The 25,739-nt window shown below is 46.1% G+C and overlaps 1 protein-coding gene across 2 annotated transcripts in view; it reads left to right on the top strand.

Moving 5' to 3' along the window:
• pdlim1 (PDZ and LIM domain 1 (elfin)) overlaps positions 1-25,100 on the top strand; it is a 114,479-nt gene extending 89,379 nt beyond the window's left edge. The window contains exons 4-8 of one of the 2 annotated variants that reach the window (XM_078530604.1): positions 13,170-13,240; positions 15,761-16,066; positions 21,507-21,658; positions 22,651-22,768; positions 24,715-25,100. In XM_078530604.1, the coding sequence (XP_078386730.1) occupies positions 13,170-13,240; positions 15,761-16,066; positions 21,507-21,658; positions 22,651-22,768; positions 24,715-24,904 (837 nt within the window). In that variant the 3' untranslated portion in view covers positions 24,905-25,100. Of the gene's footprint in view, positions 1-12,344; positions 12,536-13,169; positions 13,241-15,760; positions 16,067-21,506; positions 21,659-22,650; positions 22,769-24,714 lie in introns of both variants that reach the window. The other variant, XM_078530605.1, reaches the window with a different exon arrangement.
• Positions 25,101-25,739: the final 639 nt, after the last annotated feature.

The following is a 25,739-nucleotide window of genomic DNA, read 5'->3' on the forward strand; positions in this document are numbered from 1 at the left end:
GAATATAGGAATTTGGGTGCCTTGAAACACAATTTCACAGGAACAAAAAGTAATCAGAAAATATAATGGAACGTTGGATCAAGAGCGTTGGAACACAGGTGAGAAAATAATGCTTTAGTTGTAAAGAGCCTTGGGTAAGACCTCATCTGGAGTAACTGTGTTCAGTTTGGGCATCACACCCCAGGAAGGATATTCTGGATTTGAAGGGGGCACAGTGCAGAATGTTATGACCCCATAGAGACGAAATTCAAGCTTCCAGTGAATGACAGAAAGGATCACATGACAAGATTAAGTTTTAAGATTTTTACTGTAACAAAAAAACTTAAAGCAACATTGACTAAACACTATTTCAGTAGGCAACCTATAGTCCAAACTGCAGGAAAAAAAATCCTCTATTTAACTTTCACCATGACTGAAAATACTCCTGCCATGGTTATACTTTACTCTGCCCCTTAAGTGGACATTTCATTCTCAGGACCGAGTCTAAAATTATTCTCTGCTCCTTTTTTTCCTTTTCCAACTAAATAACTTCTAATTCCTGAACTGACTTCCATAGTGAGGGACAAATTGGGGATCCCTCGCTAACCAAAGTGAGGCAAATCTTCCGGCTTTGTTTAAACCCTCACAAACATGGTCTTTCCAATTTGAGCGTGAACTCCCATCCACATGCTGTGTGGTGAACAATAGAGATTCGCTGCCTCTATCTCTCTGCTTGCTCTCTCCTCTCTCTCTTGGATTCTTGCAAAATAACCCTGCCTGTGAGGTTCAGTGATATTTTAGGAACACCTGCAATCCGATGTTACAATGACTTCCTATGGACTCTTTCACTTTCATATCACATCTCCATGGCAATGTGAATCACATGGGTCTTGTATCTAGGTAGAAATGCTAATTAGCTATCCTGTAGACCCCCAACTTTATTCTATCATGGAATTAAATAGACAGTTTAAAGCATAACCGTTTACAAAGCCTAACACCCCTAACACCTGTCTGAGACTTGGAGACTAAGAGTCTAACCACTGCCTGCACAGCTGCTCTGGTCATTGTTTACAGGTGTGAATATTTTGCACCTTCTTCCCAGTAAAACAACCTGGGCCATCCTTTAACCATTAACAGCCAAACCTCCGAGGCTTGTTGTCAGGCAGAATTCAGAGCAGGTCACTTGAGCCCCTCCATTCCTCCATTTGCTGTAAATTAAACACACAGTCTCAATGCATAACTTACAAACTTCATATTTGTAACAAGATTCACCATAGATTTGACAGGATACATACGAAGAAACTATTTACATTGATAGGAGATTCTTGAAAGAGGAGCACAGTCTTAAAATTAGAGCAAGGCTTAAATCAGAAAGCATGATTTTACACAAAGGGCAGTGCTAATCTAGAACATTGGTTGTGAATGTTGGTTTAATTTACTAAACTATGATAGATTTTGATTAGGTAAGCGATCACAGTAAATGAAACAAAAACAGTAAATGCTGGAAAAAAAACTCAGCGGGTTAGGCAGCATCCACGTAAAGAGAGAAACCGAGTCCATGTTTCAGGTCCATGACCTTTCATCGAACTGAGGTGCACTGAAGTCTCCACCCTCCTCGGGCACTTGAATGTGCGTCTCTAAATAACCAGCATATCGGAAAGCAAGTGGATAAATCCATGCTGAGATACTTCTGGCCACAGTCTGACTGGCCACAATCTGACTGACTTGAAAAACAAGCTCAAGGGGCTGAATGGCCTCCTCTTGTTCCTGTGTTCCTCTATTATACTCAGTGGAGGTCAAGTCTACAGAGCATCACCAGATTTTGGAGTGGGGGGTGACCCGCACCTGATTTTTCCATGATTCGTCCAAGCCCGGTTATTCACAGCTTGTTGCTGTTTGATAATGGCACATCATTAATAATTGCCCTTGGAAAGTAACAATGATTTATTAAAGAAAGCAATGACTTCTGAACTCTGAGATGACTGACAGGTTGGACAATGGAATGATAGGCAAGAGACTGTGATAGCTAATAATAGAAGGAAAGAGTGAAAAACTTGCATTTATATAGCACCTTACCACATCCTCAAGAAGTACCAAAGCACTTTCTAAACAGTTGACCAGTTGACTCTTAGATCAGATACTGTCTAGAAGCTCCCATTCTTTGTATAACCTCAAAGAACAAAGAACAAAGAAAAGTACAGCACAGGAACAGGCCCTTCGGCCCTCCAAGCCTGTGCCGATCATATTGCCTGTCAAACTAAAACGTTTTGCACTTCCGGGGTCCGTATCCCTCTATTCCCATCCTATTCATGTATTTGTCAAGCTGCCTCTTAAACACCACTATCGTACCTGCTTCCACCATCTCCTCTGGCAGCGAATTCCAGACACTCACTACCCTCTGCGTAAAAAACTTGCCCCGCACATCTCCTCCATAGTTTTCTCCTCTCACCTTTAATCTATGTCCCCTAGTAATTGACTCTTCCACCCTGGGAAAAAGCTTCTGACTATCTACTCTGTCCATGCCACTCATAATTTTGTAAACTTCTATCAAGTCGCCCCTCAATCTCCGTCGCTCTAGTGAGAACAATCCGAGTTTCTCCAACCTCTCCTCATAGCTAATAACCTCCAGACCAGGCAGCATCCTGGTAAACCTCCTTTTATGTGAGATTAAAAGTGTAGTCACTGTTGTAATGTAGGAAATGCAGCAGCTAGTTTGTGCACAGCAAGCTCCCACAAACAGCATTGAGATAAATTAGGAGATAATCTGTTTTGATGGTTTGGCTGCGGGATAAATATTGGCCAGGACACCATAAGATCTCCCCTGCTCTTCTTCAAAGAGTGCCATGTAGTTTTCTACGTCCATCTGAAACTGCAGACGGGACCTCGATTTAAAGCCCCATCTTTAGGATGGCACTTCTGACACTGCAGCGCTCCATCAGTAATGCCCTGAAGTCTCCACCCTCCTCGGGCACTTGAATGTGCGTCTCTAAAGAACCAGCATATCGGAAAGCAAGTGGATGAATCCATGCTGAGATACTTCTGGCACTGAGGGCAAGAGCAGAGAAATTCAGGCATTTTGGTTGCTCCTGTGGATAAAGATGGGATTGGTGGTTGGTGAGAGTGACGGCATAACATGTGCCATGTTATATTTACCTATTACCAGTCCTGCATATAGATCAGGTCTCTGTTTCATCCCTCACCTCACCAACCAGCTCACTAACTGGCTCCATGTTGCATTCAGTGTTGCATTGGCCTGGTCCTCTCCCCATCCCCCTCCTCCTCCTCCTCCTCCCCCACCCCAGTCCTTGCCCACGAGGAGCACCATGGAGGCTGTTTAACTGTTTGAAAATGTTTCCGATCCTGATTTGTCTGGGATGCCGGTGCCTAAGGGTCAGAGCCAAATGGAAACATTGCTCAACTTCATCGCAATGCTGTCGGATGTTTGGCTGTGTTTGGAAATTTGTTTCCTTAGCAACGTGATAGGATTGTCAAAGGGTGTGCCCTGGGTTTGTCAGGCACATGAGGCACATCAACTGTGAGATTGTCAGTTTTAAAATGAAGTTAAGACCAGGCTTGATATTAACGGCTGTCGAGCTGCAGCAGGCGACCCACCAACTCCATGAGCACATTGTTTCCAGGGCCCACTCGGTGCTCCCCGATTATATGCTTCTAAAACCAACCTTTCTATTGCGTTGGCAGAGATTCGAGAATTGGCCCAGCCTCACCCCCTGTAAATGCTGACTGTTCCCAAAGGTGTCCATCTCTGCCCCTTGTGGGGGGGTGGTAAAAGAATGTTGGAGCCATGATATGTCCCCAGTGTGCATTGGGCAGAAAGCAGGAGAGGAGGGGCGTGCCAGGGCTTCTAGTTGGTGCTAAGCAGGAAACTGCATTGAAAGCTGGGCATAATCAGAAGTAGACAGTGCTGCCCTCGATGATCAGTCACAAAAGCATTCAAAGTTATGCCTTAGTTGTAAAGAATTTGGGACAGATTTGACATTCTGTTTCTTCCTATGCCTGTCCAGTATTGTTCAAGCTGTGAATATTATTGGGGAAAACTAAGTTAAAGGGGATGATGGAACTCAACAGTGTGAAGGAACAGAACAATGCACAGATATTAATGCACCTCTAAGAGCATTGCCAGTACCCCAGGATTGTCCCTGAGACCCCTGGAATTAAAGATTATTCTACTGGGTGCTGTAGCTAGCTACCAAGGAGAAAAACTGCATTAAAAAAAAGGTGTGTTTTTGTTTTGCACTTTCTTTGAACACTTTTAAGACTGTTTGACTGGATAAGGTAGGAGACTGTTTGATGAAAATCCTAGGAATGTATCCAGCTAGAGCTGGCGACCCTACCCAAGCACTGTGCTTAAATTCAAACCCCTCACATTGATGGGCTGGCAACTGAGATTACCGCCATTTCTACCATGATGGGCTTGGGGGTGAGATCATGGCTTGACTTGCGCAATTTGATTTTCTGTCAAAATAACCCTTAATAACCCCAATTAATACATCCTGAGCAGTGCATGGACAAATCGAGGGCTATTTTTAAATGCCAGACCTTTGCTGTCTCGACAACTGGGCTGTCAGCGACAAAACTGACAGTCCAATTCATGACCTTTCAAACCAGGTCATGGGTAGGCTGTTCTGAGATAGGTCCTTCGATCTTGGACTGTAGGCATGGAACCTGGTTCTTAGACAGACTGTAGACAGAGACTGGTATCTGCTTAATATTTGTTTATCAGTGTAAAGAACTATTTTTATTTTTCTTCGACTGTGGCTTTAAAATTGGACTGTGGGTTTAAAAAAACTACCAGGGCTGCAGTTGAAAGACATGTTCACTGGAATAGGATGAGGAATATCTACAATGTTGCTATCCTGGAACAGAGTGTGCCATAAAAGAACAGGATGGTGGCAGAAAGGAGCCCTGGACTATGGGGCACTGCCTGGCGACAGCATTTTAATTGGCTTCCTGGTGACCAGGGTTTTGTGTGGTAACAGTACAGGCAGTACAGCTCCTAGCCTGCAATGAGGGAAGACTTAAAACCTCTTTCTCCTGTGTTTGTGAGGTTCCAGTAATTCTGCCATAGTAGCTAGCTGGCTATTCCTCACATCTCTGTAACCTGCTTTCTCTGAAAACCCCTGTCAAGAGGAAAAGGGGAAAATCATCAGTAGAGACATTGAAAAGCAAGTTTTTCAACCAGTGAATCACAGACTGAAAGTGCTGAGAGACCACCCCGTGTCATCAACAACAAACCACAAGGAATTTGGAAGACATCAATCAAAATCAACCCATCTAATCCTGTACTCCAGATTGGCGCTATTGAACTGTTTTATCTCACCCTTAAAATCCATGCTTTGTGTGTCTTATGTGTGTGTGTGTTTGTATATAGGGGCTTAAGAAGGGGTAGAGTTTAAGTTTTAGAGTTAGAAATTAGCAGTTCATATTTATTTCTTTTCCCGCTAGTTAAAGACAATTTGTTTCATAAACAGTTATTTACCTATTAAGTTTACAAACCTGGTGCTCGTATTCTGTTAACCTAAATGAAACCGTTAGGTAGAATAGGGGAAATCTGATGGTTTGGTCAAACTGTTCACCTTTGTCATGGCTTGGGGAGCAGTGGGGCTGATATTACAGCGCACTCTCCCCAGTGAGTTGTGACAATTAGTACTACTTCTAAAGAGGTTACAGAGTAGGCACGTAGCTCTTAGGCATGGTTCCAACTTCTCTCTTGAGAGACTAACACATGACTGACTAGTGTCAGTGATACATCATCATCTATGTCATGTATTAGCATGTCCCATCTGTTAACCCTTGATGCTACAGACTCTGTCTACTCACATTGAAAAAATATAGATATTAATGCTAATCATTAGAATATTTTATATTGCGCATTATGAGATTATAATTACCAGGAAAGATTGAACAGGCTGAGGGTCTTTTCTCTAGAAAAGAGAAGGTTGAGAGGTTATCTATTAGTGGTCTTGAAGACTCTGAAGTGTTTGATAGGATGGATGTAGGGAGGATGTTTGCACTTGTGGGGGGGGGGATAAGGAACTATCAGCCATAAATATAAGATGATCATTAATAAAGCCAACAGGGGACTTAGGAGCAACTTTCTCACCCAGAGGCTGGTTAGAATGTGGAACTCGTTACTACAAGGATTAGTTAAGGTGAATAGAATAGATGCATTTATGAGAAAGCTAGATAAACACATGAGGGAGAAAGGAATAGATTGGTGTGTAGATGGGGTTAGATGAAGAGGGTAGGAGGAGGTTTTCTGAACCATGAACACTGGCATTGACCTGTTGATTTGAATAGTCCATGTAAATTGGGTCTATGTTTCCCCACTGCCACAAGTGAGCTTTGGAAAACTGTGGACAGTGCCCCAGTGATTTTCAGAACCCCATTGACTGTGGACAGGCTATCTCCCCACCGCGATGGAGTCAGAAGCTCGACAAATCAGACTTAATTTTTATTAGATAGGATCCTAGGATTTTGACCAAAATTATGCCCAGTTTACCATCTAAGTCATATATCAGTGTAGTTCTATGTAATTAGAATAACCTTGTAATGGGTTCAGTTTTAAAATGTGTATAATACTGGGCATGAGCATCCCATTCCTGACCTCTGCAACAATAGCTGATCACAGTGAGTTTGCTCAGCTTTCCCTGGTTAGGGAAGGCGATAGGGACCCTGGGCCCCACCTAGTGACTGCTGTAGGGAAGTGCAGCTGGACTAGGCTTCCCAGTGATGGCCCCCACAGCGAAATGGTCCATTTTTGTTTCGAATTTCCACCATTACTTTTTTCTAAAGAAAGAGAAGCCTAATTTTGTAATGGCTTGTCTTTACAACTTTCAGAATTGGCCAAGGAGTCCATTTCTGCTTCACCAATAGACAGACCTCAGCCCACCATTTGTCAGAGTCGATGCTTTTAAATATTTCAATCCGCTGTTTCGTGCCCTGCCTGGAAGAAATCGGCTGCATTTTGTTTTGAAGAGGGGAGAGACTAAATATACCAACTAAAATAACTAACTGCTTCACAAATTGATTCTTTTAATAGACGCTGTGAGGCTGTTTCCCCTGGATGGAGAGTCTAGAACTGGGACTCACGGTCTCAGAATAGGGGGTCAGCAGTTAAAGATTGAGAGGGGCAGAAACCTTTTCACTCAAGAGCTGTGGATCTTTAGAGCTCCCTACCCAGGTGGTTCTTGATGCTCCATTGTTGAATATATTGAAGACTGAAATCAGTAGATTTTTGGGACTAAAGGAATCAAGGGATTTGGGGATAAGGCAGGAAAGTGGAGTTGGTTTAGAATGTCATCCAATATCTTGTTGAGTGACCGATCACAGAGGCCGCACACCTTCCTCCTGCTCCCAGTTCTTCTATTTCTGGATTTGCACCCTCACAATGTCCTGTCACATAGGCCGATCCTGAGGCCCAGTGGCTTTGAAACAGTCAGCAAACCACTGCCACCAAATTTAGAGTCAACAATTGGCCGAGTGGATGTTTCTCCTGAGGCTAGCCGAAATGGGAGTGTCCTGGACGAAGGTAAGAAACCCCACACACGGGATCACAAACCCAAAAGGGGCCTGTGGCCTTGTCCATCGGATACCAGCTATCAGAAAGGTCGTCCACTAACAGTCACAACAGCCCCACTCCGTTCCTGTTGTGTGACACTCTTCCTGCTGGTGAGATAAAGGTCTCCCTGTCGCTGTGCTTTGGCCTGGGAATGATGGTGCTGGGCTGCACCGGAACACATGCTGGTAAAAACCCTACCACTGCCTGCCTGCTGGTTCATGAGTCTAGACACGGACATATTGTGCTTGACTGTTAGTTAATTCACAGCAGCTGCTTGTGCAGAAATCGCACCCACTTGAGTTGTTTGGCATTGTTATAAAGACTGAAAAACAATGGTGTGTTATTGGTTTCTATAATAGTTCAGACATGCAGTATTGTCCGAGATGCAGTAGTGTAGGGATTGTGTTCCTGGACTTGTAACCCAGAGACCTGGGATAATAACCATAGGAAATGCACATCCAAATCCCATCGTAGAAATCTGAGAATTTCAATTCGAGTTTAAAAGAAGACTGGAAATAAGCATCTGCTGTCAGTGGGAGTGACAATGAAGCCGAGGTATTCAATAATTCCCTTTATGGAAGGAACTCTGAAGTCCTTGCCTATATGTGACTCCAGCCCTATACCAGGATGTTGACACATTTATCTGCCCTGTCACGTGATGTGACAACCCACTCAGTTGAATCAAGCAGCTACCAGTGCTTCACGAAGACAGTTCCTCCCCAGCTTCCAAACCTGGGTAAATGCTGGCCTTACCACTGATGTTCGCACCCCAAGATTTTTTTTCAATGCAATTCCAGTTTCAGTTTATTTCGGTGTTTCTGGGTTGTATGGGATTGGGGTGGGGGGGGGTTGTTGGCGTTGAGGACTAAGGGGAGGTGGGGGCGAGTTTGGGATAAAAATGTGTCCACTCCTCTGCTGCTCAGTGACTTGCTGCTAAGCGAATGCATGAAGCTGGGGTCAGGGAGAGGAAGGGCTGAAAGGCTCCCCAACACTCCCACTCCGTTCACGGGCGACACTCATTGTCGAGGCAAATTCTCACCTGGGTAGGGATGTGGAGGGCAGCTGGTGCCACTGACAGACTAGTTGGCAGCTTTAATAGTGGAGACAGGAGGGAAATCATAGGATTATTATTGGCATCATGCTGCACCGCTGGTCGCTGCCTGTCCCCCAGCCACACCACTTTGAGTCTTAAATGTTCATCAGAAAAACTCAAAAACCCCCGAACAGTGATACAAATTGCTTCTGGGCTATTTTAAATTCAAGAGTAGTAATTCTGTTCCAGTGAGAATTTTTGCTATATTCTAGCTTTGATGCAAGTGCACATGATCTGGTGACCTAACTAATTTAGCTAGTGTACACCACGCCCATTTTCCCTCTTTCTTCCTTTCTCTCTCTGTTCGAGGACATTTGTGGAGATGTTTTCGACAGTGATTAATTGTAGGTAGTTGACCCAGTCACAGGTATGTGACTATATTGCCCACTTTCCCTCTGGCACATTCCCTTTTTGAGCAACTTGTTCCACCCCCCCCCCCACCCCCCCCCCCCCCCCCAACCCTCTCATTTTACAATCCTCATTCTCTCCTGGTCTCCCAAAACCCCACCCTGAGTAACCTTTAAGCATCTTCCTTCAGCCTCTGTCCTGAGCTACTTCCTATACTCAGTGACTTGATCTCCATCTTGGCTCCCTTTATCCTCTGTACTCTAATGTCACTGCCCTCCTGAATGTCTCCCTCCATATATACTCTCCTGTCAATAGCCATGGTCACCTGACAGAGCTCGTCAGATGCCGTGGCCTCTCTAGTTCCATGGTCTTCATTGCTGGCAAGTGCCATCTTCACCCACCTACATCTTCCCACTCTCTCCCAGCCACTTTGCCTACCCGTGAACAATACTCTTCCCCAACTCACTTTGTATTTCCCTTTCAGACTCCTAAGGTGTTTGACCTTGCACCCACAATAGTCCTACAGCTGTTCATCTGCTGAATGACTCCCTTACCTCCACTCTAAAACCGAGCAAAATCTCTCCCCTTCCTGGTTGTCTCCCAATATTAGCCCCTGTCTTCACACCCTCAATCCAAAAGGTAATAATGTGGACATATCTAGCACAAAATTGGTACAGCGATCTGTCAGCAGATCTGGCTTGAACTCATCAGGCCCTATTGGACCTCACTCCCTTCTGCCAAAACTGCTCATCAATGCAGGACTGTCCTGGAGAGCAAAGATAAGGGTCACCCCGCCACAACACCTACTTTTCTCCTCAGCCAAAAGTCTCCTTAAGCCCATCCCCCATGCCCGCTCTATCCTCATCACAACAAGGTTTTGCATGGAGCTTATGGCCTTCTTTGTCACTGAAGTTCAGGCCTTTCATTTAGCAGCGTCTGTTTCAAACCCTCTGCCCCTTTCACACCAAACCAAATCTCCCTTTTCTTAGCCCTGAACCCCACATCTTCCTTTAGTTTCTCTCTAAATCTCACCCTCTGCCCTCACTGAGTTCATGGTGTCCATGTGATTTATCTTTTGCACTCGCAGCCCCAGCTCACTAAACTGATGGCCACCCAGTTTCCCTCTCAGGCCTTACTACTAGTTGACATTTTAAAAGGCTCTGTCTCCATGGTTACTGTTTCCCTCCCTTTCAAAACCACTGTAACTATCCCCAATCCTCAGAAAAACTAACACTGACCCCTCTGTCCTTGCTGATCTCCTTTTCCTCTTTAAATTCTTTGAACGTTTGTTACCTCCCACACCTGTACCCGTCCTTCCCTCAACTCTCTGAGCGAATACCCCCTGTCACATTACTGCCTCTGCCACTGAAACAGCACTAGCCAAACTTACAAATGACTTGTTCTTTCTGTGACCTTTGACAGGGTCAATGTCCTTCTTCCATTGTCTCACTGAGTGCCTCTTGCTGATTCAACACCTAGCCGCCTGATTGAATCCAAAGTATCTCCAGCAATGGGTTTGCTACCCCTCCTCCTGCACTGTTGCCTCCAGACCCTTGACCCTTCTTGTCTTCCTGATCCATGTTCTGTCCCATTGGAGACACAATTTGTAGACATGTCAGCTTCCACTTCCAACTCTTTCTATACACCACTTCTCCCAACCTCTCCGCTGACTTGCTGTTGTCAGTCCGCTTACCCAGCCTTGGGTATAAGCCCCGTGTTTACTTCAGCTGAATATTGGTTAGACCAGGGCCATCGTCTTTGGCCCCAACATAAACCTTTGGCTATTGATTCAGCTCCCCTCTCTCACCATGATCTCAGGCTGACCAGACTGTTTGCAACCTTGGTATCCAAGTGACCTGAGGTGACTTTCTAATCCCATAATCCACTCCAGCACAAAGGCTGTTTACTCCCAACAATATAGTATCGCCTGTTTTGCCCCTGCCTTAGCCCCTGTAATGCTGTTGTCCTCACCAGGGCTTTTGTTAGTACCACACTTGAATATTCACTCCTTCTCCTGGCTTGTCTCATATCCTCCACTCTCTGTACACTTTAGCTCATTGCATTCACTGCTGGCTATGTCCTGCTCACCCATCAATCCTATTCTCGCTGACCAACATTAGCTCCTGGTCCTCCACCATTTATGTTTATAATTCTCATCCTCACATTTAAATTCCATCATGACCTTTCTCCTCTCTGATCCTGAGCCCACCGCGTTTTCACCCACAATTAGGAGCTAAGCCTTCAGCACCTAGGCCCAAGTTCCTGAAATCTCGCCCTCTTTTGAACTCCTGAGATATACAGAGATGCACACAGACACTCCTGACACAGTATCCTGGCCTGACCACATCGATGTAAAACTATAGCTGTTGCCCTATACCCAGCTGTGCAAAACAAGAAGACTCCTCTTAAAACCCACGTCTTTGGCTGAGCTTTATGGTCATCCCTCTAAATATCTCTATGTCTAAGCTTTCTTTTTTTTCCTTTGTGTCTTTGTGGAGTTCCTTAGGATGTTTATTCTGTGCTAATGTTTACTATAGGTGAAAGGCACTATGTAATCCAGTGTGTAGATTCACCCTCGCTGTCACTGCAGTGTACAGTGAGCTGTAGTTTCCATTGATTGCACCAATCTGCTTTTGCACATAGCTGGGATAGAGGAGAGTAAGCGAGCGAGCGTATTAGGGACGTGTCATCGCTGCTGGTGTCTATTCAACTTCAACATATATAATTAGGTTTCTGCTCCCTCCCCTTCCCGATTAACCTTGTGGGTTCAGTCACTGGCTGGTGTGGATGAGAAAGGATGGGTTTGGATTCCTAGGGGACAGGAGGTTAGTTGATCTTTGGAGGGGGGGGGTAATTTTAACCTAATCCGCCTGTCTGGAAACTAACAAAATTAGGTGTGACGCACCCTGCCTGGTTTTAACCAGTCTACTCAGCGGGAAGTGAGATAGACCCATGTTTCAGCCAACATCATGGTTTAGGTACGGTTTAGAATTGCCCCCTTACCGTACAGAAGGAGGCAATTTGGCCCATCGTGCCAGTGCCGGCTCTGTGAAAGAGCTATTCAACTACACACCTCCCCCACCCCAACCACCCCACACACCCCCCTCCCCCCCACCGCCTTTCCAGTTCATCTCTGACGATGTTCTCCAAATAAATTGCGGTCTCTTCTATTTTGCTTTAGAGGCAGAAATGATTCTTCATCCTTGTGAAAAAGTTAACTATTAAAACCTGGTTGATTGGCAGGCAGTGGTTGCACGTCCCTAATGGTGTAGATGTTGCGTTGCATGTTACTTGGCTGTCACCCCACGCATGCATGTAGCCATGTATCTTTGTCCTTGCACGCAGGAGGCTAAACACATAGGAAGTGCTCACAATCGGAGCGCTAAGCCATTCTCTGCCGCTTCCAGCTCATCTCCCAAAGTCATAACCTCACAGTACAACAGCCCGAGTGGTCTATACTCTGCAGCCAACGTGGAGAAAGTCAACAGTGCCCTCGAGTCCAGAATAGCCTCCAGCAGCCCTGAGCCAAGCAAACTGTAAGTACCATGTACTCTGGTGTTTCTGGGTTAGAGTCTCCGTGAATGTGAAGTAAATACAGAGCACAGCTTCACACTAAACACCCTTTGGTTACATGCTCTCTCTGGGCCATGTGTTTGAGTGTTACTAAGAGAGGTGTATTGGTTTAATTGTTTTGCTGGTTCATGTGGGGAAAAAAAATCAAGAGCCTGTCTGATCTGCACAACATGACTCTCAAACTCATGATTGATCAGAAACATGAGGGAGACGGGGTGGGAGAGAGTAAATGATGGATTGTGATCAGTTATCCTTTCCCAGAGGACCTGGAAATTAATTTTGACATAACACGTGGTGCTGCACATATTTATCTTTCGGAATGGCTCATGGAGGAGACCTTGGGTGTTTAGTGGTCTATTCTGATCGTGGTATCTCTAACTCAGATTTTGTCTGATCCACTCACTGCTCAACTATGATAAAAGTGTTTTTCTTCATCTCTTCAGCATTCTCCTTACAGGTTCTTGTGGAGACGGGTTGTCTACGGAGCCTCGACTTGTAGCCGCTGTTGGATTTTGCTTGACTTTAGTTGGTGTACTGCCTTCGTGAAGGGTGAACAACAGTAACTCCCATGTCTGTATTTGCTGTTCCTTTTTTCAGAGACCAGCTCACTTGCATCGCACATTCAGCCTAGTAAATCCACCCGTTAAACGATCGCCCAGTGCAAGCAGGTGCCTGAAACTTAACGCGGCTTAGTAAATACAATGTGACGGTCACAGTCTTGCACCCTGATGATGAATCTCACTTTCGGGGCAAGTTTAATGTCTGCACTGCCAGGATGCTGCCTCCCTCACTCGTGGAGTGCCTCAGAATCCAGGCGTGTCCAAGTTCCTGATATGGACAACTCCAACCAGGCAGTGCAGACTATTGAGCTTCAGTTTCCTCACACAAATCTTATCCATCTTGTCTAAAATAGTCTATAGAAATCTTACCAACCTCACTTCATTGTATCATTTTTTAAATGTAAATTTAATGTTAAACAACGCTGCATGATTAGATTCCAGTCGTGTTAAACTATTGTATAACATCATGATTCAACTCGCTAACAGTTTTTTTCTATCTTTGCATGATTCAGGCTAAGCTCTCTTAGTTAACTCCTTAATAAGCAGTGTTGTCACTCAGATTTCAGTGAAGTGCAACATTGGAGTTACTGTGTCCATTTGAACTCTGAACAACAATCACTGATAGTTACAGTCACTTTTTAATACTGGGGTACAGCACTGACGATTACAGATCCGTCACTGTATAACCCATTAGGGTCACATCAGGGTCACTGTATAACCCATACAGTATTAGTGGGTATAAGTCAGTCGTGTTATAATATGGGTACAGTACTAGTGAGTACAGGTTTGTCACTGTATAATACTGGGGTACAGTACCGATGGGTATGGGTCTGTCACTGTATAAATTGGGTACAGTAGTGGTGAGTACGTCAGTCACTGTATAATAGGGTGTGGTACTGCTGGGTGCAGAACTGTCAAATACAGGTACAGTAGTGAGGGAATACAGTTCTGTCACTGTATAACACTGGGGTACAGTACTGGTGGGGACAGGTCCGTCCCTGTATAACACTGGGGTACAGTACTGGTGGGGACAGGTCTGTCACTGTATAACACTGGGGTACAGTACTGGTGGGGACAGGTCTGTCCCTGTATAACACTGGGGTACAGTACTGGTGCGGACAGGTCTGTCCCTGTATAATACTGGGATACAGTACTGGTGCGGACAGGTCTGTCCCTGTATAATACTGGGGTACAGTACTGGTGCGGACAGGTCTGTCCCTGTATAACACTGGGGTACAGTACTGGTGGGTATAGATCCATCACTATATAACACTGGGGTACAGTACTGGTGGGTATAGATCCATCATTATTTAACACTGGGGTACAGTACTGGTGGGGACAGGTCTGTCACTGTATAACACTGGGGTTCAGTACTGGTGGGGACAGGTCTGTCACAGTATAACACTGGGGTACAGAACTGGTGGGTATAGGTCCATCACTATATAACACTGGGGTACAGTACTGTTGGGGACAGGTCTGTCACTATCTAACACTGCAGTACAGTACTGGTCAGTATAGGTCTGTCCCTGTCTAACACTGGGGTACAGTACTGGTGGGTATAGATCCATCACTATATAACACTGGGCTACAGTACTGGTGGGTATCGGTCTGTCCCTGGTATAACACTGGGGTACAGTACTGGTAGGTATAGATCCATCACTATTTAACACTGGGCTACAGTACTGGTGGGTATCGGTCTGTCCCTGGTATAACACTGGGGTACAGTACTGGTGGGAATCGGTCTTTCCCTGGTATAACACTGGGGTACAGTACTGGTGGGTATCGGTCTGTCCCTGGTATAACACTGGGGTACAGCACTGGTGGGTATCGGTCTTTCCCTGGTATAACACTGGGGTACAGCACTGGTGGGGACAGGTCTTTTCCTGGTATAACACTGGGGTACAGTACTGGTGGGTATCGGTCTGTCCCTGGTATAACACTGGGGTACAGTACTGGTGAGTATCGGTCTGTCCCTGGTATAACACTGGGGTACAGTACTGGTGGGGACAGGTCTTTCCCTGGTATAACACTGGGGTACAGTACTGGTGGGTATCGGTCTGTCCCTGGTATAACACTGGGGTACAGTACTGGTGGGTATCGGTCTGTCCCTGGTATAACACTGGGGTACAGTACTGGTGAGTATCGGTCTGTCCCTGGTATAACACTGGGGTACAGTACTGGTGGGGACCCATGTCTTACTGATGGGAGCAATTTAAGGATTTGGTTTAAGAACAGTGTAAGTGGATTTCTCCCCCGAGTGCCTGCTTCAGAGGGCCCCTTGTGCGCTGTCCTCACTCTACCCATTGATCAATCAGCGACTGGCCCTGGGGTACATTGGACTGTGTAACTGTCAGACTGGGGAATTAACCCTAAGTTGTGCATTACACAAAAACACAATGAATAATGAGGGAGGTCTCACTCCATGAAATAATAATCCTGGTGACAACACTGGCTTTGAAGTTGCTTCCTGAGATGTGTGAAAAAGGTTGTGCTGACAAATTAATACTTACTAAAGTCCTGACGGTGAAATCTCTCTTTTTTCATCATCATGCTTTATGAAATCATTCATCTGTTTTCTTCAAAATCCATCAATTCTTAAATTAAAAAAAAAAACATTTGACGCTCTAGTCCCCTGTCTCCCACTGGGCTCTTTAAAGCTCCCATTGCTACAGTCTATGCTCCTTCTCCCTCTTGCTCTCCATCAGCTTTATACAGAAGGCACAGCACCTCCTCCATCCCCAGTCGGTTCAGGTTCGGGCCCGAGGAGTTGAAGCAAGCAGCCCAGTACTGCCCAGCAGGTCACATGGAGGTGGATGTGCCAGGGCTGCGAGTGCTCCACACTCAGTTTAACTCTCCTCTGCGGCTTTATTCTCAGCAAAACATTGTGGACAGTTTGCAGGGACAGATCTCAACAGTAAGCCCTTCTGTTATCAGGTAACAAGCTCTCCTTTCCATGTTCTGTGTGTGTGTGTGTGTGTGTGTCCTTTGCTGCACACTTGCACGTCACTCCAGCCTGAGCTCTTGCATGCTTTTTGTCTTTTGATTTAATTTGGGCCAGGATAATCTCAGCATGTCACGGGCGGAGAGGAAGAATTGAACGGCACTTTTACATGGATACCCCATTGTAAAGGGATCAAACTCCCCAGCCGTCCCTTACATAGTATGTGCAGCGCAGAGACAGGCTACCTTTGCTGGTATTCGTGCTCCACATAAGCTTCAACATATCCATCCAATCCTCTCTCCCTCATGTTTTTATCTCGCTTCCCCTTCAAAGCATCTCTGCTATTTGCCTCAACCGCCCTTCACCGGAGTGAGTTCCACATTCGCACCACCCTCTGTGTCTGAGTCATCACCTTCCTGCCTCCCAACTACAATTATTATTGAAGGACTAGAAATTACTGACCTTCCTTTTGAAGGTCAGCGAGGGTGATAAGAAGTTGAAAGTGGAGACGTTGGGATTTGCGAGTCCTGCAGCTCATCCTACACTTTCCTACATAGATGTAAGAGTGCCCTAGGAGGACCTGAGGGCTGAGAGAGAGAGTGGAAGGATTGGCAGGCCGGTTATTCCTAACCCAGTTTCCCTGTTTGAGCATGGGTCATTCTGACTTGAGATGATAGTGTAAGAGATGTGATTTTGATTGTATATTGAACACCACTGAAATACCGAAAGGAAAATGGGGAGAGATACATGAACCAATATTGCACACTTTATGCTATTATCGCCTACAGTCAAACTGACACCCAGAGCATTGCCAATGAGGGAGATGCCAGGTTAAGTCTTGCCCAGAACTCTCTCATTCTGCAAGTGTCACAATTTCCCATTCACACTCTGCTGATGGTGCCTGTACTGATATGAAAGTGTGCATCCTTCAAGTCACCAGGAGCTGCTTCATGAAGAGGTTTTGCATTTTATCTGTCTGACTTTCCAGATGTTTATTCATTTTGTCAGCATATTATAGAATAATCTGTGTACCACTGCTTTTGTTATTCATTTTTTAAATGTGCTGACGATTTCCATTAAACAATCAGCTATTGACGAATGGATGAATTTGCAGGATCTGTTATAATACTGGCCGCTCATAGCAGCAGAACCTCAGATAGCTCTCTGTTCTGCATTGAGTTAGCTTGACCTCAGCAATGACCAATGTCAGTGCTGCTGGACTAGGAAGTGGACAAACTTATTGCTGCCTGGCGATACCTGCCAATGATTGGTTACTAGTATTGATGCCCAGGGCTCAGGTGAGCACAAGATTGGACTGGGCTGTGATGCCTCCCATTTTTTGTTTTTATTCATCTACAGGACGTGGGCGTCGCTGGCTAGGCCAGCATTTATTGCCCCTCCCTAATTGCCCTTGAGAAGGTGGTGGTGAGCTGCCTTCTTGAACCGCTGCAGTCCATGTGGTGTAGGTACACCCACAGTGCTGTTAGGGAGGGAGTTCCAAGATTTTGACCCAGCGACAGTGAAGGAACAATGACATATCTCCAAGTCAGGATGGTGAGTGGCTTGGAGGGGAGTTGGAAGATGCTGGCTAAGGAGACTTGGTGAGATCCTGCATGGTAGAATGGCCAATGCTACTCACCATCTGAATGACAGATGAAGTCACGCAGGTTATGTGAGAGCGGGTGTCCGGCTCCCAAGGAAACACACCCTGGGAAAGTTTGCTGAGTTTCCTTAACATCCATATTGAATATAAATCAGCAATATCAATGTGCAGACTCCTTCACAGCTTTATACATCGTGAGCTTTATTAAGTATTTATTAGATTTTGTTTTCCCTGTGGTTTTATTGTTGACCTTCTGTCATTCAGAACTGAGATAGACAGAGTGAGAGTTTTGAAACCCGTGCTTAGAGCTGTGTGATCAACTGGTCGGAAATTTGCCAACCAGTCTGAAAATGCAACGACATTCTCTTCTGCACGTCAAAATTCTGATGCAGAAAATGGGAGTGATTCCTGTAGAAAGGGAGAAATTGCTTCTCTGATTCCCTCTCTCTGATGGGTTTTGATCTCTCCTCATACATTATTCCTTTATAACAGGTGAAGCGTGGAGATTGGCTGCTTTACCTCCTCCCTTTAATTAAATTTTCCACTTCCCGTTTATTTTCCCCAGTCTCCTGCGTTGGCTCATGATGGCATGAGCACCATTGGCTCTGGGTTCTTTGCCCCAGTGACCATTGTATTGTGCGTGAGTTGAGTCTATGTGAAGCCGTTGGCTATTTGGTCATTGGAGGATGGTAGCATCATAACAGAGCCCAATCCTTTCTTCACCTGATGTCCTCCTGCATGAACTTTCCAGCCAGTATCACTGGACTACAATCAGCACCAGAAATCTAGCTCAGTACAGAGTCTAGCTGCTCTAGAAATGCACTGGTTTCAACCTGGGACATCTCGCAATGATAATCTGGATGTTGTTCCCTTCTCTCCAGTCCAGGCCCCCTTGTAGTAATGTCCATCCCCAGTTCAGGCTGATCTCACTCAGCACAGTCCATTAATCATGTTACCACGGCTCAGCTTTCACATTGACCACTGCGCAAAGTTGCCCTTCACTTCACAATGTCACTGTGGTGAGAGTGGAGGAGTCGTGGTCGGGGTTTCACCGCCGAGCTGGGGTAGGAAGTACAGAAATGCTGGACCGAAGCAGTAAAGGGAACTCACCTAAGGCACATTGCCGGGGGAGTATCGAGGGAGCTTCGTTCTGCCCCAAACTCCAGCATACCTAACGTGGGAGAGCTCAAAGCTGACTCTGGAGGCTGAATTTTTGGTTAGGATTCAGGTGAAATTCTGGTTTTGCAGGGTTCGGCAATTAGCGGCCAGGGTGCACGCTCACCATCCGATTAAGGATGGCCGGGAGACTCCCAAGGCCGGAGGGTCAGGCCTTGCAGCAAGAACACGTCACAGCCCCACCAACCGAGGTGGGAGCTGCCGGTGCTGGTAAGGGAGGTGGGCAGCAAGGCAGGGTGGTGTGGGGGGGTTGGGAGCGGTGACGACTCTGTCAAATTTTCAATTTAAAAAGGCCACAGCTGCCAAGCCATCATCATAGAGAGGGGGGCAACCCCTCTACAGCAGCTGTAACGGGCGTGGAGTGGTGGGGGGGGGGAGGCCCCTAGTGGGATGAAATGGGGCTTTCCCCCACCCCGCACTGCGCGCACACAATTCCTCCCCCAGGAGGCTGCATCCATCGCCTGGAGGGGGTCTCGGGCCTCGGGAGGGGATCCTCAGGCTGACTGGAAAATTCCAGTTGGCCTCTGCTGAGTGACCTTAATAAATTATTAGCGTAATAGGTTACTCACCACTTGTGGGTGGGTAACCACCACCCCCCACACAACCCACCCCCTGCCCCACTCTGCCCAAAATGAAAATGGTCCAGAAGTGGGAACATGCCAATGATCTGGCACTACCGACGCCAATTGTCCAGCGTCCTGTCCGCATACAGTCCTGTCTCCGATAGGAATCCAAATTTCGACCCTGGGTGTCCGAAAAAAAACCTACCCCTTTCTCCGGCACGAGCTTCCCTTACCTGGGTGAGCCTGAAACGGGAATCAATTGAAAAAAAAGAACCTGGGTGCTGTAAGTGTAGAAGTTGGGTTGAGGAGCTGTGATTACTAAATGATTCCTTCATTCCTCAATCCTGAGCTGTTCCCAAGGCTCCCACTGGATCCAGATTGGATTTGGAAAACTAGCAATGATTGAAAATAAGAAAAGCCTCCTAGGTTCACTGGTCCGATCAAAGCTCTGGGAATGCTTGAGATTTCAGGACCAAGCCAGGCACGGCCTGGGTTACAGAGGGGAGGAAGAGAGAAATGAGCTGGGTTTCCCACTATCGATTACTGCCCCAGCTGGGAATTCCTCATGTGTGCACTACACAGTCGAATAGCTCACTCCCCATGCTCACACATGAAGAGAGGCCATTTGGGTGCACTACTGGGAGATTGTCATCAGCCATAATGTCATACCCCAGCAAGCACAAAGAGAGGAGGAAGGGAGTTAAAACTGGGAAGAGAGAAATTTTTTAAAAATGAACAACTCGTTCACCTGCCTTTGTTGAATTGAATTACATCAGATTCTTATAGCACAATTCAGCCGCTTGTCCCTGTGTCAGTATCACACTCCTGAGATTCAGGACACTGAGCATAAGAGCACTTTCTAAATAAGGTATATTAGAGGCAGTCTCTTCCTGTCAGATCCATAACTACTGAAGAGAGTAGATTAAGATCATTGTAACTCCTTTCACATCAGATGTAATGACTGAAAAATCATCCCCGCGTTCTGGACTGAATTTGAACTCAATTCTCGAAGTGGTAAGCTTCTGTATCTGTCCTGTTCAAAATAAAATCTCTTCAATCAGTTTGGATGAGGGAACCATTGCAGTAATGATTTCCCCTACAACAAGATGATTTGGTTAGAGAATTTTACCAGTCTGTTTTAAATGTTTCTTTAGCATGTTGAAATATTCTTTTAAGGTATAGCAGCATGACATCACTAGAAGGGAAGTGTGTCATGCAATCCACTCTTAGTTTCACTTTTGCTTTTGAGTAAAGCACACAGCTCTGCTTCAAGCTTTCCATCCATGTATATCTGTTCTCATGTTCTCATTTGTCTAAATAAATGAACCCACAACCTGTTTACCCAATCCCTTATGAGTGATTGGTGCCTTTATATCATTATAAAAAACACAACATGGTGAAGGAAACATAATCCATTTCTAATTTAAAGAAGAAGAGAACTGAATTGAGTTATATAGCAGCTGTAAGAGTAACAAATCTCAGCTAGAGAGACAAATCCCAGATGATTAAATATCTCATGTTCCGTCAACAAGCGAATAAAACTCAAATTTATTACATCACTGTGTCGGCCAGTGAGTTGGAGATGCGGCAAGACTTACAGCCAATCTATTTTACAGCAAATAGTGTCTATTTTAACAGCACACTATAGCAAACAGTCCACAGAGTCTACTTAAGAAGAGTCTCTATGGACAACAGCAGACAGAGCTCATGACCGAAACCATAGCAACTTCTGCTGATAAAAGCAGAGTGATTTCTCCAGCAAAATTCAGTGAGTGGAAGATAGTTAAATAATAGAAATGTTGTGTGTAAAATCAATCCTTTTCACTTATAGCAGTGTGGATCTCTAGGCACAGGATTCACCCAATCAGCTCCATTGTGGCAGGAATTCTGGTGTCACTCTATGCAGCCGACAAAAATTAGCCAACTTGAGCACAGGTTTGCAATCACCCTTTACTATTGTGCTCCGCATTGTGTAATTTTGTTCTGAGCGCCTGGGGAAAGATTTGTACTTTTTCAGAGCCCCGACGATCATTAAATTTAATCTGACGTCTCGTTCATCTGGATTGTCTTTTGCTTCTATCCCACATTCAGTTTGGAACCAGCGAAACAGCCATGCAAACCTGTGGTAGATACGGAGTCTGAGGTTTACAAAATGTTGCAAGATAACCAGGAGCCGGAGGAGCTACCCAGACAGTCGGCCTCGTTTCGGGTACTGCAGGAGATCCTGGAATGTGAGGGCAATGGTAGGATCACGACACAGTGAGACGAGCTATATACCCTCAGACCACACACGCCCTTTTGTGGCACTGACTTGGCTTGTATTCCTTGGGGTGTACAAGATTGAGGGGATTCTGATTTGAGCTGCTTGAAACGTTAAAAGGATTCACCAGGATAGATACGAAGGAATTATTATTACCGTTGTTGGGGAAGTCAAAAATGAGGAGTTCTGTCAAAATCTGAGATGATCTTAAAACGAAAGCTGGGCCCTTCAACAGGGTAATTAGGAAGCACAAAAATAACTGCCAGGAGATTCCAGGGATTTTCCTTTCCTTTATGGGATGTGGGCATCACCAGTATTTGTTGCCCACCCCTAATTGCCCTTGAACTGGTGGCTTGCTAGGCCATTTCAGAGGGCAGTTAAGAATCAAAAAGCTAAAAGCTACTGCGGATGCTGGAAATCCAAAACAAAAACAGAATTACCTGGAAAAACTCAGCAGGTCTGGCAGATGCTGCCAGACCTGCTGAGTTTTTCCAGGTAATTCTGTTTTTGTTTTGGCAGTTAAGAATCACCCAGTTGCTAGAGTCATATGTAGGCCAGACCAGGTAAGGATGGCAGATTTCCTTCCCTCAAGGGCATTAGTGAACCAGATGGGTTTTTTACAACAATTGATGATCATAGTCACCATTACTGAGACGAGCTTTCAATTCCAGATTTTATTAATTGAATTTAAATTCCACCAGCTGCCATAGCAGGATTTGAACCCGTTCCTCCCAAAGGATTCGCCTGGGCCTCTGGATCACTTGAAGGAGGTGCAAGTGAAGCGCTATATAAAGTAGGGGACAGTTGGTCACTCTGTTGGGAGGTGCTGTGGAAAACGCTTGGTGAGTTGCTGCTGTGCATCCGATATGTAGCACACATTGCAGCCACTCTGCACCAAGTTAACATTAAAAATATGGAACGGAATAAAGCTGCCGCTCTGGGTTTGTGACCCTGTCTTTGTCCTGATCTTTTCAGAGCAGCCAGATAAACCGTCCGGGTTCCGGAAAGTGAAAGCTCCAGCCACCAGGGTTGGCTCTTCGGTCGGGAGTGTGCAGAAGTTGCCCGTGTGTGAAATGTGCGGCTCCGGCATTGTGTAAGTGTGAAATAGCATTTGTACGATTGTGCTGCACGATGACGTCTCAGTGGGTACGGGTCACTGCAATAGGCACCTGCAGGCTGGCATCCTGCTCCTGATCACTGCCCAGTGACTGCTGCTGAACCCTGGCATGGGTCACCTCCAGGAGCAGAGTGAGGGGGTAGCAACATTGAGGATGGGGGGGGTGGAGGGTTCACAGAAAGACACAGGGAAACGTTGGAACCACATCTGTTTTTATAAATAATTGTTTTTAGCTATGTTTGGAGGCATTTAAACCTCCCAGTGTTCAAAAGTAAATATTGCTTAGGACATCAGCGAGGCCTCCCCCTGCTGATCTTCACAATCGTTCCACTGGGTCGTTCATGGCCACCAGAGAAAGCAGACAGAGTTTTAGGGCTGGATTTTTTGAGGTGCTGTGTTGCCCAACCTCACCACACCCAACCCCCGCCCCCCACCCGACCTAAAGGTCGCTCAGGTGCCCACCCACCAAAAGGCTGGCTGTCCCGCACAATTAATTGAGGGGCATTAATTGGCTAAGGGTGAGACTTCTGCTCCCTCATCTGGGGAGGAAGTCCTGTCTTAGAGAGCTGCTGGCAGGGGCGGGATGAGGCACTGAAGTCGCCATTAGTTGGCCACTTAAAGACCCCAGTCACTCCTAGGGCGGCCATGGGACGCCTCCACCAGCCCCTGGGGGAGACAGGGTGGGTGGGGGCGGGAAGGCAGTTGTCAAGCCACATACTGCATTTTACAAAACCCCCATGCACCATCCCCCGCCTCCCCCAACCACCAGCCTTCGAACATGCCGGTGGGGGAGGGGAGCCATAACACCCAGCCCTTAGTTTAATATCTCATCTGAAAGATGGCACCTCCAACAGTGCAGCACTCCCTCAGCACTGTAATGCACGGGTCCACCTAGATTTTGAGCTCAAGTTGGGATTTGCACACACAGCCCTTCCGAATTGGATGAGATTGCTACCCCTGGGCCATGGTGACGCCTTATATTGAGGGGAGGGGGTGGGGGTGGCGGGCAGAGGGAAAGGGGAGAAAAATATGTCAAGCAAGACCCCCCAGTAGCTACTCCAGTCCCATCAAAAGTAAAGGAAATGCCACGACCAAATGATGATGAAAGTTCACAGAACCTGAAACGCTAAGTCAGCTTTTCCCTTCACAGGTGCTGCCAACCCTACCGAGCATTCCCAGCATTTCCTGTTTCTATTTAAGTTGCACAACCTTTGGCAGCTGTTTGGTTTGATCCGGGTTTTGCTGGTTCACTGGACTGATGGTCGTCGGCCCTTTGTGTAAAGTGCCAGGCTTTGGTCAGTCCAGAGCTCAGACAAACGTGTTAATGTCTGACTCTGCTCAGCTTTAGACCAAGAGCTTCCCCCCACCACCCGCCACCCCCCCACAACTTTATATGGCACCATGTACCCGAACCACAGACGAGGAGGTGCCAAGATCTCGTTCCCAGAGTGTGCTTAACCCAGCCGCGCAAGAGAAAGGAAAATTCTCTGGGCGCCTGCCTCCTGGTCGCAGACTTCATTGCCAGAGAGGTGCACCAGTGCAGATATTAGGGGTGAACAGGTTTGAGACCTGATGTGATGCCCATTGCAGTTGAATATCCCACCCTCACTCACTTTCTAGACTGAACAAAAAGAAAAGCTTCAGCGAAGCACTGGGGGATGCCCTGGGTCCGTGGACCCCACCCTGCAACAGCAAGGAACGCTACAATGGGCCTCAGCATCTTTAGGCCTCAATCCAGCTCCAAATTGCTGCACCGTGACTCAGTACAACTGTCCTCAGCACAGGACAAAGGCTTGACAAAATGCAAACGACTTGGTTAGAAGCTAGGTATTGCTGGCTGGGCCGAATTCCGGGGTTTTTTTGAAATAAATTTTTTTTTTTAAATTCTGCCTTATTGTAGATTTTTTTTTCAAACATTGCAGGGGAATGATTGTGAAAGTGCGCGACCAGTTCCGTCACCCTGAATGCTACAACTGCACCGACTGTGGGACAAACCTGAAGCAGAAAGGACATTTCTTTGTTGGGGACGCGATCTACTGTGAACAGCACGCCAGGGAGAGGAGCACACCCCCTGAAGGCTACGACGTTGTCACCGTCTTCCCCAAGTCATAAGCCACTACCTGAAGCAACACTTCCCAAACCCCTGTGAAATAAACAATTGAGCTTGCATGTTTACCTGTGTACAGGAGTTAACATTAACTACATTTGACACACCATTTTTCTAAAGAAAAAAGTAACAAATTTCTGTAATCACTCAGTACAAATGCCTCTCGAATGTAATGAGGCACCATTAAACTACAATTGGTTACCTCTTGTTTCTTATTTCACCCAAGTCCTCCTCTAGGTTTCTTTCGAGCTCTTACTCTCCATCTGCCTTGAAAGGTATTGGCTACCTTTGGGGTACGTTTCCATGGGACTCTGCTCTCCCCACCCTATCACTGACATCCCCCGCAGCTGGGGTACAATTCCATGGGACCCTGATCTCTTCACCCTCTAGCTAACACCTCTTGGGGTATAGTTCCATGGGACGTTTCTCTCCCCACCCCATCGCCGACACCCCCTGCTGGCACACAGGTCCACAGCTTCATCTAAGCCTTCATTCTTCACGTGCAAGCTTGGTGAATGAGTATTGAAAGGCTATTGAACTGCAGGAGGCATCATTACAGGGTCAGTTCCAGTCCTCGCACAACTTTTGCCATCAGTAGGATAGCCCTAGCTCAGATGAGTTAACTTGACACACAGGTCAGGGATTGGTCATTTAATCAGCAACTTATTCTCACATCTTTAAATGCAACGCTTTTACATAGAGGGTTTTGGAGTATCTTTAACCAGACCATTATCAAACACAAAATTTGCCAAGCAAACGACAGAGATCGTAGGAAAGATGACCAAAAGCTTTGTCAAAGAGGTGGATTTTAAAATATGTCTGAAATGAGAAGAGAAATTT

Source organism: Cetorhinus maximus, chromosome 27, assembly GCF_964194155.1.
Source record: "Cetorhinus maximus chromosome 27, sCetMax3.hap1.1, whole genome shotgun sequence".
In the NCBI taxonomy this organism is placed as follows: domain Eukaryota; kingdom Metazoa; phylum Chordata; class Chondrichthyes; order Lamniformes; family Cetorhinidae; genus Cetorhinus; species Cetorhinus maximus.